Raw genomic sequence first — 14405 nt, forward strand, 5'->3', positions numbered from 1 at the left:
AATATGGAAGTACTCACTTTAATCTTAGGTTTGCTTCAAAATAAAATGAAATTATTCAACAATTTAACCTCAGGTTCTGACTACTCATTCTAACATTTGACACTTTGACCAACTGCAGCCAAGGGTGCTCAGAGACTAGAGTCCTTCATAAAGCATTTCATTCCCATATTGCAGGCATGTTCATTTCCAAGATGCACATATTCATCAAGATAAGTGATCAGAGATACCTAACACATATTGTAGGCAAGAACTTCAGGGTTGTTCCAGCAATACTATATTGCTAGAGTTTTTGGATAAGAAAAGAACAAATACAGAGATGTCTCATCACTAGGAGTTCACCCTTTTCAATGCTCCTACTGCAGAGTTCTCACTGTTTCTATGAGTTTAGAATACATCCTACAAGAATCACAGAATCACAGAATTGTAGGGGTTGGAAGGGACCTCCAGAGATCATCGTGTCCAACCCCCCTGCCAAAGCAGGTTCCCTACACCAGGTCGCACAGGTAGGCGTCCAGGCAGGTCTTGAACATCTCCAGAGAAGGAGACTCCACCACCTCCCTGGGCAGCCTGTTCCAGTGCTCCGTCACCTCACTGTAAAGAAGTTCTTGTGCGCATTTGTGCGGAACTTCCTATGCTGCAGTTTCCAGCCGTTTCCCCTTGTTCTGTCTCCACACACTGCTGAAAAGAGTCCGGCCTCGCCACTCTGCCCCCCACACCTTAGATACTTATAGACCTGGATCAGGTCCCCTCTCAGTCTTCTTTTCTCAAGGCTGAACAGATGCAGTTGACTCAGCCTTTCCTCATAGGAGAGATGCTCCAGGCCCTTCACCATCTTTGTGGCCCTCCGCTGGACTCTTTCCAAGCTGGAGCTTTCCCTCTTGTGTACTTCAGAGATGTCTAATCTGCTGTGATTCATCTTTTGGATACTAATGATATGCTCTTATTTCTACATTACATAATTTATACATAGTTGAAATATACACATTACTGACAAAACTGTTTTGACTGGAGACAACACTTAGAATAGGAAATACCAACTTATTTCTATGAAAGAACACCAATTAAAATTCTTTCAAATAAATGAATTGATACATTATTTTTTATTTATTTTTATTTTTAAAAATAATATATTTCTGCTCATACTCAGCCAGGCAGACAACTAACTAAACATTTCATGTGCCCTGTATAACCTAACTCTACTGTTCTGCTTGCTTGATTCCTCTGTGATTACTGTTCTTACCTTAATCAAGATTGCCCGTTTATAAGTATTTAGAAAAAATTTTACACATCTAATATTTCAATAACCAAGACTATTTTAGTTAGTTATACACATCCTAATAAGTAAAATACAACAAAGACACTAAAAGGAGGGCAGCAAGAAAGTAAATGAAAGATTGCATTAAACCTGTGTGAAGACAAGTCTGCAAAACTGCAAGATACTGAGAATATTAAATATGTGCACAGTGTACTGATCTGGATCGCTATGTGTGCAGAGACAGATTAAAAAAAATATATGGTTTTGTTTTGCCCATCCACTTGTAACAAATTGATGTATTATATATCATAAAGACCTTAACAGGGCTGTTGCATTGCTACCACACATACACTTAGTTTTATTGATTATTTCTGAGAGCTACTGAATCACTATTTGAACAAGACATGAGCCTGTATAACGTAAGAGGCAGATAATGTAGGTACTGACTGTTATTGTACCCCTTGTATTTCTTGACTTCTTAAAGGACATTCGTGAGTATCCATGTTTATTAATGGTTGACAAGAGTGCAACTACTGTATTCTTCAGCATATAACTTCATTCCTTCTGACTGGGGTCTCACAAGAGCAGAGTAGAGGGGGACAATCATCTCCCTGTCCCTGCTGGCCACCCCTCTTCTGATGGAGCCCAGGATATCATTTGCTATCTGAGCTGCAAAAGCACACTGCTGGCTCATGTTAAGCTTTTCATCCATCAGGACCCCCAGGTCCTTCTCTGCAGGGTTGCTCTCAAGGACTGTTCCTTCCAGTCTGTATAAATGCCTGTGATTCCTCTGGCCCAAGTACAAAACTTTGCACTTTGCCGTGCAAACCTCATTAGGTTCACCCAGCCCCACCTTTCCAGCCTTTTGAGGTCCCTCTGAATGGCATCCCTTCCTTCTACCGTGTCAACTGCACCACTCAGCTTGGTGTTGTCAGCAAACTTGCTGAGGGCACACTCGATTCCATCACTGATGTCATTGATTAAGATGTAAAACAGCACCGGATCCAAGACAGACCCCTGGGGGACGCCGCTCGTTACCAGACTCCACCTGGACATAGAGTCATTAATCACCACCCTCTGTCTGCGGCCTTTCAACCAATTTCTTATCCATTGAGTGGTCCACCCATCAAATCCACATCCCTCCAATTTGGAGATAAGGGTGTGGTGGAGGACCATGTCAAAGGCCTTGCTCAAGTCCAGGTAAATGACATCGGTCACCTTTCCCTTGTCCACCAATGCCATCACTCCATCATAGAAGGCCACCAGATTGATCAAGCATGACCTTCCCCTGGTAAACACAAAGGAGTGTGAAGGCTTGTTCAGCTGTAAGGTTTTATTTGGACTCCTTTTTGCAAATGTCATTTACACAAACAAAAGATAAGATAAAATGGTGCTCTTACCAATATAAGAACTAGATCCATTATGCCAAAATGAAATGCCAGATGAATTACAACTCTATGTATTGTTCTTAAGTCTTTTAATAGTGTTCTACAGGGATAAGAATGAATCAAATTGATTTTCTCTGCCAGTTTCAGTGATTCCAAATGCCACTGTCTACCATCAAATCTGGAACACTTTCAAATGTTCCACTGGCAGACAAAAAACATCTGAAAAGTTTTATGGAGATGTTTGTCTAAATGCAGCCAACTAAAGTCACCCCTTCCAGCACATGCAAACTAAATTCCAGCAGCAGACTGCCCAACACTGTCACCCAGTCAGTCTTAACTCATGTCCATCATCATCTTGCAAATGTTTTTCAAGCTCTCAAGATATTCAGTAGTAAATTGCCAGATTTCAGCAACAAAAGACCCATGTTAATAAAATACAGAAGTGTGTGAGTGCTAGATCATGGCTGTTTGATATTAGAGATCAATGTTGCTGTAAATAGAGAGCTCTGTTTGCACTATTTAATTTCCTTTATCTCTCAGCAGTACTAATATGGAATAAATTTTCTCTCAGGTGAAAATAGTAAATCTAAAGAAAGAAACACATTTGCTGATCTGTCCGCAATCACTCTCCTGCAACTCTCCTGTTTAAACAGCGTAGCATTTGCAGCAAAACTGTACTGCAGTCTAATTGCAAAAGTTAGTAAGTGTGAAGGAAGTGAAGAAAGAGTACTGTATGTAGTCAGACAAATATGCACAGTTCTTAAGTTACATGCATAACAGTTGGAATGGATAAGAGGCAAGCAACATACAGTAGAATGTTCTATATGTCTGTATCAAGCTTTATTTCACATGTAGTGGAAATGAAACTTTATTATTTGGTGACTTAAATTCCAAGTTACTTAAATTCTATCCAACAGATGGTCACATATATAGTGATGATAGCAGTTCCTTTATGTCTCCAAGGAGAACCATCAGAAATGAAGTGGAAATGACCTGCTACTATAGTCATATTATTATAGTGTTGTATCTTTTATGATGTTATCGTATTTGCTACTGCAGTGTCAACAGATAACTGAGGTTCAGTTTGCTGGTGAAAAACTGAATAATTTATAAATATAGATGTACAAAGAAATACATGATATTTGTTGCTGCTTTACGATGAACAAGGAAGTTTAGAGATTATCTCCTTATAGTTTTTTTTTTTTTTTACATTTTGAAGAATAATTAAAGGTATTATCTATGCTACCTTTGTAATACAGTCACTGTAGCAAATTTTCACTTTATAAGTCACTTTAACCTGTGTAACTCTGCGTAAAAGTGTGAATTTTCAAATACATTTATATGTGCTTTTTGTTTTCATTGAGCTTTGTCTACCAAATCTCAGTTGGAAGCTGAACTAACTCTTAGCTTCACTTCTTTGTTATATCACATCAAAGTTATCCTCATTCCTTTCAGAACTGCATGACGAAATAATTCTCAATTCATTTATTTATGTTTTTTTTAAATTATTCACCACTGTCTTTATTCATCAGCAATCACTGCCTTGGTAATTCATTTCTCCAACTTTCATCCTACCCCTTCGGTTATGTGTACAACTGTAAGAAGCCCAGGTTCACAGAGAGAATCTGAGGCCAGATTGAGGCATTACAGTTGTATCTCCAGATGATGATTCAAAGTACAATCCTGAATTAGAAACTGGTGAACTTCAGTTGGGAATCTGAATTCTAAGCTTCACAACCAGATCTGATAATCTCTAGAAGATAAAATACATCAGTATCTCATCCTCAGTAGTGAAAGCATGTTGCCACAGCTTAATGCCAGATCTTGCAAAGCACTGAGAACTCTTGAGTCGCAGTACTGAATGCACTAGAATAAGTTTCAAGAATTACTTGTCCTCTTGTGAGATTATTTCTTTTTTATTAAGCTAATAAATATTACACAGCACTTTATTTTATCTGTAAATCTTAAGCTTGTATTTGCTTGAAGTTGTAAGTCTGCAATTTGTATTTAGTAGTTAAATAGATATATTTTTTTGCTTCATCCTCTTTAAAAAGTTTTTATATATTATATTATTATGCCATCAAAACACAGCTCAGTAACAGATTTGTACAAATAGTGTAATAAATAAAATACCTCAATTCTTTTCATTGTGGTGTTTCTACAGAGGAGGATAAAAATATATAAACTATGATTTGCAGTTCACTAAATGCAAGCACAGCAGTAAATGGAATTGATTGTTCTATTTCATTTTTCACTAAGCTGAGAAAGATTATGTCACTTACCTTTGTTTCTATTTGTTTGGTGTCTGGATTCTGAAAAAGCAGCTTTACTTTTGTTTTCCCATCATCTGAAGAGCCTTTCAGCTGAGAGAATTTAAACCTCCACAGAACGTTCTGAAGAGAAAGAAATTTGATTAAGGACTTGTTACACAGTTACCTACAACTACAGATAAATGATTAATGGTTATGTATTAAGATAAAGCATTGGGTCAGTAAATACAAGCTGGCCGCAGAGCAAACAAAATTTACAGCTTTGCATCATGTCTGAGAATAAAAGACATGATATCAATACACACTAATTAAAAAAAAAGGGAAATTCTCTGAAATTTGAATGATTCCATTGCCTACGTGATATAATTTCAAAATCCATGACAAAAGATTTATTTCTAGAAGTATTCATTAGGATATTTGTATCAGTTTCATTATAAACACAATTTCACACCATATCTTGATCTGTCATCTTTCATCTGGCTCATCTGCACAATGTAGATAAGTGTCTTACACAGACACTGGGATGCTCAACATACCTTCGTCAAAAAGTATTTTTGAAGTGGTTTGAAATCCAAAGATAAATATGCTAAATATGCTATAAATATGCTATATTTATATATTAAAAAAAAACATCTTGGTCTTGCAAATTATAAAAGATATGTTCTAAATTACAGTTGTTTCTAAAACATACAGGAACTCTAGAATTCTTGCAAGTTTTTGCAGCACTTACTATTGCTGGCAAATTACAGATTGACAGGAATTTTTAATTGTTATGGGGATATTTTTCAAAAGCAAATGCTAGGAAACCATGCTTTTCAAACCAATATCATTTTCTGCATTTCAATGTTTTCTATTGATATCTACAAACGTATAATTACAAAAAATAGTTAACAGATTGCATACAAACCTTCCACTGACGTTTTCTTAATACCTGTAATGTTAGTGAAAATTTTATTTACATGGCAAAACGTGATTCAGTCTCTGGACACTGCTGATGAAACTCAATTTAAATGCTTTGAAGGCCATTTCAAAATCACACAGTCAGAAAAAATTGGCTTTTAGTATACCTTACTGTAAAACACTTTCTTCATGTGGGCCAGTGATATCTTCACTTGCAAATTTTCTCACTTTTTATCTGTGAATTTTTCCAATATTCTCTAGATAGCATTGGATTTGGAGTGGTTTAGCTGCTTTGTGAGTCAGATGTCATTACAGAAAAATCATTTCTTTCTATATGACTTTAAACAGATATTTTCACTACCTGAGAGCAGAGACATTCTGGTGAGTTTAGAATTACTCCATACATAGTGTAGTCCTGCCACATAATTAGTAAATTCAAGGGCACTATTACCTTACTCATTAGTACTTCGTTACTTTTTCATAACATTGCCAATTATTATAATAGAAACCTTAATATCAATGGTGATAATAAAAAATTTATATTTAACTTGACATATCCTCACTGTGATTAATCTTGGTGCTACCACAATGGTAAATAATAAAAAATACCAGACTGAGAGATGATTAGGATAAGAAAGAGAAAATCAAGATTTTTTATGTTTCATTAGACAACAGTTTTGCTTTTGTAGTGGATATGGGCAACCTGAATCAAGAACAACTCGTAAACATGATAATCGCTACCTAAAATGACGACAGCTGCCTCATGGATTCCAATGATTTGCTTCATGATCTTTAGAATCATGCTGTTTGTTTGAGAGAAAATGCCCTATAAATAAAATAATTATTTGTACACTTGTTTATACAAAAAAACAAGGCATGAAATTTTTATGAAATCTCTTGACTTCATCCTCTGGTTCCCTGCAGACAGGAACATCACTGCCCCTTACTACAGCACTGTGAAGTTGTTTATGTTTTACATTAATAAACAAATTCCACTGCCTGAATGGCATTCAAATCTTAAACAGGTGTATATCTAAATAGTAAAGATGAATGCTCACTATATACTATAACTTCTAAAGGGAGGACAAAACAAGAACAATTTAGCAATAACAGGCATTGCTGAAGTCCATAGTTGACATAAAGGGGAAAAAGAAATGGCTTTGGAAGGCAGAAGAATATGTATACTTTGGGATCTCTTTATCTTGGATAGCTGCAGGCACAGTGGAAGGGCTGAATCAAGTAAGCTAACTGATAGAAAAAAACTCTGTGATCAGATACGAAGCAGCTGCACTGCAAGGGTGTCTCTGTGATGTGCCCCAAATCTGAATGTGTTAGTCCCATGACAGCCTCAGAACAGAACATATATGAAATGAAGTAATTATTTCAAATATGTTTGGCAATCCCCCAAAAACATTCTAATGAAGAGTTTTCTAAAAGATGCATAAACTCCTAAGGAAAAGTTCTTGCCCTTTTTATTTTGTCATTTGTAATGCAGAAGGCTCTCTTTCAATCTCTTTACAAACTGCAATAAAGAACATTTTTAATAAGTAAGTGAGCTGATTGCCCAAAATGTGTGATCCAGGCTTAGAGTTGTAGGTCAGACCAGGAGACTGCCCTGCATTTTAATAAGCCAGTATGAGTACCTGCTGTGCTGTAAGAAGATGTTTTTTTTTTTTTTCATCAAAAGTTCACCTTAATTTGAAATTCATTGTCTAGAAAAAAATATATATATCTTTTTTTTTCAGCAAAATTGCTGTGTCCCTAATGAAATCTTAATCACTTTGGTAGCTCAAACTTATTCAGTGTTGGAAAGAAATAATCTAAAAAACCTAAGATTGTAGGGCAACACCATCAACTTCAGCTGACATTAATGGGCAGTAAGAAGTAAGTGTAGAGGCTGCTCATTATTGCTTCACACATGCTTGGAGACACAAAGAACATATCCATCTCTCACAGAGAAAAACAGTAAATGCATATGAGCTCTCCAGAATTTTTCCAGTTTAACAATAGAATTAATATGTCTAACATTATCCTTTATTCCTCTTTTAGGTAAGCAGCAAGTCTATGGGGCTCAATGACACACATCCAAGGGTCCCGAAGGAAATGGCTGATGTAGATATGGGAAAGTACAGGCTGGTGAGCCTCATGTCTGTTCCTGGGAAGATCATGAAGAAGGATCCTTGTGGAAGCTATGTTGAGGCACATGAGGGATGAGGAGGTGATTGTGACAAGCATTGCTTCACTAAGGGAAGATCATGCCTGACAAATCTGGTGGCCTACTATGATGGAGTGATGGCATCAGAAAATAGCAGAAGTCTTTTAATGTGGTCCCACATCACATTCTTATCTCTAAATTGGAGACACATGGATTTGAAAGGTAGACTATTCAGTACATAAGGAGTTGGTTGAATGGTCACAGGCAGAGGGTTGCCAGAGAGATACTGGACCCCAGTGACTGGTCCGGAAAGGGCACCATCCAGAGGGAACTGGACAAGCCTGAGAAGTAGGCTCACCTGAACCACATAAGGTTCCACAAGGCTAAGTTGCACTTGGATCAAGACAATCTCAGATATGTCTACAGACTGGGAGAAGAATGTGTCCAGAGGAGGGTCATGAAGAATTTCTGAGGGCTGGAGCACTGGTGAAGAAAGGTTGAGGGAGCTGGGCCTGTTTTGCTTGGAGAGGAGAAGGCTCCAGGGAGACCTTCCAGTTCTTGAAGGGAACTTACAATCAGGAGGGGACTGGTTTTTTACATGGTCTGAAAGTGATAGGATAGGGTGAATGTCTTTAAATTAAAAGAGGAGAGATATAAGTTAGAAATTAGGAGGCATTTTTTTGCTCTTAGGTGGTGAAGCACTGGAACAGTTTGCCGAGAAGCTATGGATGCTATGTCCCCATAGGTGTTCAAGGTCATGTTGGATGGGGCCCTGGGCAGCCCTGGGTGGCAACCCTGCCCATAGCAGGGAGGGAACTAGGTGGTCTTTAAAGTCCCTTCCAACCAAGCCATTTTATGATACTACAAAAGCAAAGTTTGACTGAAGCCTCCACACCATCAACTATAATGATGGTAGGCATGCTGGGTTAAGGACCTACTCTTTCTATAGGTAATACATTGGTTCTACTAGTAGAATTTCTACATACTATGAGATTTTAATTATGAATAATTTTCTGGTTTTGTGAAAATGAATTTCAACAGAGAAGTTTACAGTTCTCAAGGAGTACACTAAATCAATCTTCAGATGTAAAATAAACATTATATGCAGTCTAAATTAATTAGACTTTTACTGTCTATACTTAATTTGTGGCTATGCGGAAATTGTGCTATGCAGAGTACAATTTCAGAACGTATTATCACCAAAGGCATGGAAAAGTATGCAAATATATTTTCTGAATCTTCATGTTATTTAAAGGATAGCACATGCAGCAAAAGTTGTCTGAATTTCCAAATAACAATTATACTGGTTATTATTTCTCTGCACTGAAATTTCAATAAATTAGTGTAATTGAGCCAAAAATACAAAAAATGCCAACATACAAAAACTAGATCCTGCATCAGTGTTTCAAAATGCATTGTATTTTCTTTTAAATCAAAGTGACTAAATGAATTTCTTTAATATATATTGTGAAATCATTTCAGTTAGTAGTTGCAGACCATATTTTGGAGTACAGATCCCATACTAAACAGCTGTACTAAGGTAGAAACTTCTTTAAATTCAAACTCATTTTCACCAGGAAACAAATCTATAAATTCACAAAAAAATGATGACAGATTTTATTTAAAACAGTAGAATTATAGATATGGTTTAGAAGTTGTCATGTGCCATAAACCATTCCCTATAGTCCTTTAAAAGCCACTCCATTTTGCATGAAAATTGAATTTAATCACATAGATTGACTTTGGAATGCATTTGCGCTTTTTCTGTGCTGTTCTGATATAGCCTAAATTTCTTATGATGGAAGAATAATTCATTCTATTTTATATCTGTAGCTTCAAAACAAATAGAATGTGAACAAATGGGTGAAAGTTCAATATTTTTCATGACTGATAATCTTTTCAAAATCTGGACGTTTCTCTGTTACTAAGAAACCAAGCATTCTACTGCACATAATCTTCTTTTCCTATTATTGCTTGAAAAGGAAATTACTTTTTTATATATATTTATCCAATATCTACTTTACATGCTATGGCACAAATAGATTACCCTCTTCGAGTCCCAGACTGACTCAGTGGAGAACAGTATGTTTGAGAAAGAAATACTCCACATCAGTATAAAAGATAGGGTTACTGATAACTTAAAGAACACTGAAATAAAGCTGCGTTATGTTTTCTTTTCTTACCTTTGTTTTACTGTCAAAACAGGTAAATCCCAGAGCAAAGTCAACTGTGAAACACAGAGTATCCCCTTGCCAACTGCACATATACGTTTTAGACTGGAAAAAAGAGATGAATTTTGTGAGAACAACCACCAACTTCACATATCACATGATAATACTTTATGTGATTTTTTGTGTGTGTGTGAGAAGACAATTAGCTAACAATACTCATACTACTTTACAGTATTTTATATTAAAGTTGCCAAAAACCTCTGTCCACATTCATAGCAGGTCTGTGAGCTAGAGAGGAACTGGAGGTCTTTGTACTGAATCACTCTTCTCAAAATAAAGACTATATTCTTGGGAACCATCATTATAAAATGCTACATAGAAAGAAGTCAGTACTGACTATTTCAAAACTTTTTGAGAACTGCTTAGACCTCACGTATGACTTCTCACATCATTTCCAGCGATGTGCAGGTAAAAGTGCCTCAATGTTTAGTGACTGCAATCTAATTGTAACAGTTATCCAACTTCCTTATTTCTCTGCCTGATAGAAAATTTGAAGACAAGCTTTCACCTTGCAACATTTCTTCACGTGTAGACTTGAATGACCGAAAAATGCCAGCTGATTCTCTTAGCATGCATTTTAAGATACCTGGCATGTTTGCTGGATTTTGTAAGCATAAGAGAATGTGTCATTTAGAAAAGCATGATGAGCGTTAAAGTAAATAGTAAAGAGCTACTCAGTAAAAAGTCAGCATGAATAGATCAGCTTCTTCCCATCTGACCTTACCATTCATTTTAAATATTACACACATATATATATACACTCTTGAACTTTATGAAATCTGATTTTTTTTTTTATTTTGGTTTTCCAAGGGAGCATTATTTTTCTCCTGTTGATAGTTTTTAAATCACGTGTTTGCCTCACCCTTGAACATTTGTTTGCGTGAATTTTTGTATCTGTATTATTTCTTCAATGCCAAAAAATGGTATTAATACAAGAATGGTCTGAAGGAGACTGAAAACATTAATACAAGTGTTTAAGGTGAAAGTTGTGCAATAGAGTTGTTCTTCAAAAATTTTGTGTATAATCTCTGATGGTTCCCTCCTTCTACTACTTAAAGAAATATTTACAGATTACAGATTTAAATTTTATGTAGGGTTTTGAAGGGGCTGGGAATTAAACTCACATAGTAGTACAGATTAGTATTATAATCATTTGAACGGTGACAAATATACATTATTTCCAAGTAAATTACTTTGCTTATTGGTGTTCAAAGCTCATATTATTTGGCACTAAAAAGATTTCAGTAATCAATAATCAATTATAACAGTATTTAAATATTCCCACATATTATTCAAGAACCATAAGGCAGTATCAAGCACCAGTCTCAGCTTATTCTCCATTATTTTCCAACTAAAGAGGTAAAAAAAAAATGGTTTTTGACTCAGCAAAGCAGTTTTGAAAATATATTAAATTAGATTTCCCTAATGAGTAAGCATTCTAATTGCTCAGCCACATATGGCGGTTATTAAAACAAACTATTCATGCATAATTAGCCCGGAGATTTTACAAATATTCAATATTTGCAAATATTGAAACAGTTTTAAAAATGATTGGCAGACAAATACTAAAGACAAACAGTCTGTGCTGCATTTTCACTGTGATAACCATTACAAGTAAATGTATCGGGGTTTATATTTACCAAAACAAAAAAAAAGAAAAATACTAATAGTTTGTTATTTACAACGGAAGTTGCTTGCATTTGGCCATACAGGGAAGAGATCACAGTTATTAAATTTAAAAGCTTGCCTCTGGCATACACTCAGTGACTTTGAACAGGTTCTCAGAGAGCACTGTTACAAGGATCCTCAACCCTGCTCATTCACACTGACACAGAACACTATGCCTTCTCATTCCAGCCGTTGCAATTAACTTGCCATACATTTGCAATTATTTGATTACCCTTCGTTATTGTTTACATAGAAGTTTAACAACAGAAATCTGGGTTTAGCTGTCTTCCACTGTAATTCTCTAGAAAAAAAAAACAAAAAGAAAAAAAAGGTAGTACTGCATATTAGCATACTAGTCAGTGCTTTGCAGGTGTATTCAACAAGAGAACTCATAGTTGAAGCAACAGAGAGGAAAAACATAGGTTATTTTAAACAATCTTCCTTATCAAATGGAAATGAGAATTTTTCTGGGCTTAGGTCCAATACTGGTTTATCACAGAGCACTTGAATATTATCAATAGAGATAGATGAGAGGTATCACTTAATGGTACACATTAAAATATTTTTCTATTCATGCACTTATATTCAAATAGCCACATTAATTTTAACAACTGCATTTACACAGCTTGTGTTTAAAAAGATTCAAAACATTAGCAAACGTGGCATAGAGATGTTCTTTAGCTAGCACTGCTTGAGTAGCTGTAAAAGTTTTCCAGTTATAATCTTGGTGTCTCTGAATATAGTTTGTAGGACGTAGACCGTGAGTTTAATACTGATTTGATTCTTTAGTACGAAGAATTATACCATTAAAAGGAAGGTGTCCTGTTTGAATTGTGTCAGATCAGAAAATGGTAGTATATATTCCAGATCAATCCAAGCAAAAGTGAGTTCTAGAATGATCATTCATAATTTGTAACAAAAAACAATTAAAGTGCTCTTTGTATTTTTTTTTCAGATATCAGCATCACAATGCATATATGTTTATTTCACAAAATGATCATTAATTTCACAATATGACTGCAAACAGAACAGCATTTATGACTCACATAATTTGTTAGGCCTCTTGTGTCTATTCAGAAGCAGAATGAAGGTATATTTTTGGCACTGATATCTGTCCTTCCAGGTCTTGAGAGACTTTAACAGTTGCTATTTGGGTGCATTCACTATCTTTCCCATAGATGTAGAGATTTCCAAGAACTCAGCTTTGATCCATCCTACTTTATTAGCCAGGATCCTGGAGCCTGCCCTCTTGATGGTAGGTTCAATTGTAGGTTCAAAATGCAGAAGTGATGGATGTCCCAGCTCTTTCTTTGGGCAGTTTTGTGTTAGATTGTGTGAAAGCATCATATGCAAGTATCATATCGATAATGAAGACAGTATGCACATTTTATATCTATACGTTCCTTATAATTAATTTTATAATTAATTTTTAGTTAAAATACGCACTGTGCTTCTTTGTAGAAATAATATATCATCCATAAACCAGGAAAATCTTAACAAAACATTTTCTTTACTTAGAGTAAAAAAAAATATTTACATTCAAACTAGCAAAATAATTTTATTAATCTATTTTTTTTACATTACTAACATCTTTTTTTTTCAGAGACAAGTCATCCCGATTATATGTAAAATAAACATTACAATTAATGAGAATTCACCTTTATCTGGACAGTAAGAGCAATATACATTCCAGATAGTATCAAACAGCCATCATCATGTGCTTCTGATCTTTTTTTATTATAATAATTAACTACCAGTCAATGTATATAGAACCCAATAAAAATAATTCATGTTTTTTGCACTGGTTATTTAGCAATGACTCCCAACTCTGATAGAGTTAATGGCAAAGCTCTTCAAGATTTGTCTGTCAATGTTGATAAAATTATAGTGATCAGCCTTATATAGATCAAAATGAAATTAAAAAACAAAACAACAAAAAAAAAAAAAAAAAAAAAAACACCTAGAAATACTCTACACAGTTTTTCCTACTAAAACAGTTGACTTGTTAACAAAGCACATTATTTCATAAAGACTTAAGGAAGTGTGTTGTATGCAGATGAGGACATTGGAATTTTTATTGGCCTATTTTATTGGTCATATTTTATTAGAGATTAACATAATAATTGAATTTAATTGTAAGGAGTTTTCCCAAGAAATCAATTACTAGTCAATGTATTAATCATATTATTAAAAGACTCTTTTGTTGCCTCTTTTGACTGGTCGAATTTTAATAGCACCCAAATACCAAATAATTTTTTCTCTGTTTAGAAGACACAATACAAATTTATTTCATACTTTCTTTAGTCTTTCTATCAGTGTGGATATGTGGAAAAAGCATAAAATTTGCAATTGTTGTACTGAGAAATAGATCTCAGCCCACATACAGTAAGTACCAGGAGACTTACAAACCCCTTAATTCTGAAGACAGCCTGCAAAATTGTGAACAGTGTTTTTGTACAGAATTATCTGTGCTGAACAAAAGTGCTTTTAAAAATCTTTAAAATTCCAAAAAGCTGAGTTTACAATGTATATTACTTG

The 14405-nt window shown here is 35.1% G+C and overlaps 1 protein-coding gene across 1 annotated transcript in view; it reads right to left on the minus strand.

Annotated features, from left to right (window-relative positions):
• SNTG2 (syntrophin gamma 2) overlaps positions 1-14405 on the minus strand; it is a 144051-nt gene that overhangs the window by 8920 nt on the left and 120726 nt on the right. The window contains exons 15-16 of the mRNA XM_048934715.1: positions 10152-10244; positions 4926-5036 (exon numbers count right to left, since the gene is read on the minus strand). Of these exons, the coding sequence (XP_048790672.1) occupies positions 4926-5036; positions 10152-10244 (204 nt within the window). The remainder of the gene's footprint in view (positions 1-4925; positions 5037-10151; positions 10245-14405) is intronic.

This window comes from Lagopus muta, chromosome 2 (genome assembly GCF_023343835.1).
Source record: "Lagopus muta isolate bLagMut1 chromosome 2, bLagMut1 primary, whole genome shotgun sequence".
Classification (NCBI taxonomy): Eukaryota; Metazoa; Chordata; class Aves; order Galliformes; family Phasianidae; genus Lagopus; species Lagopus muta.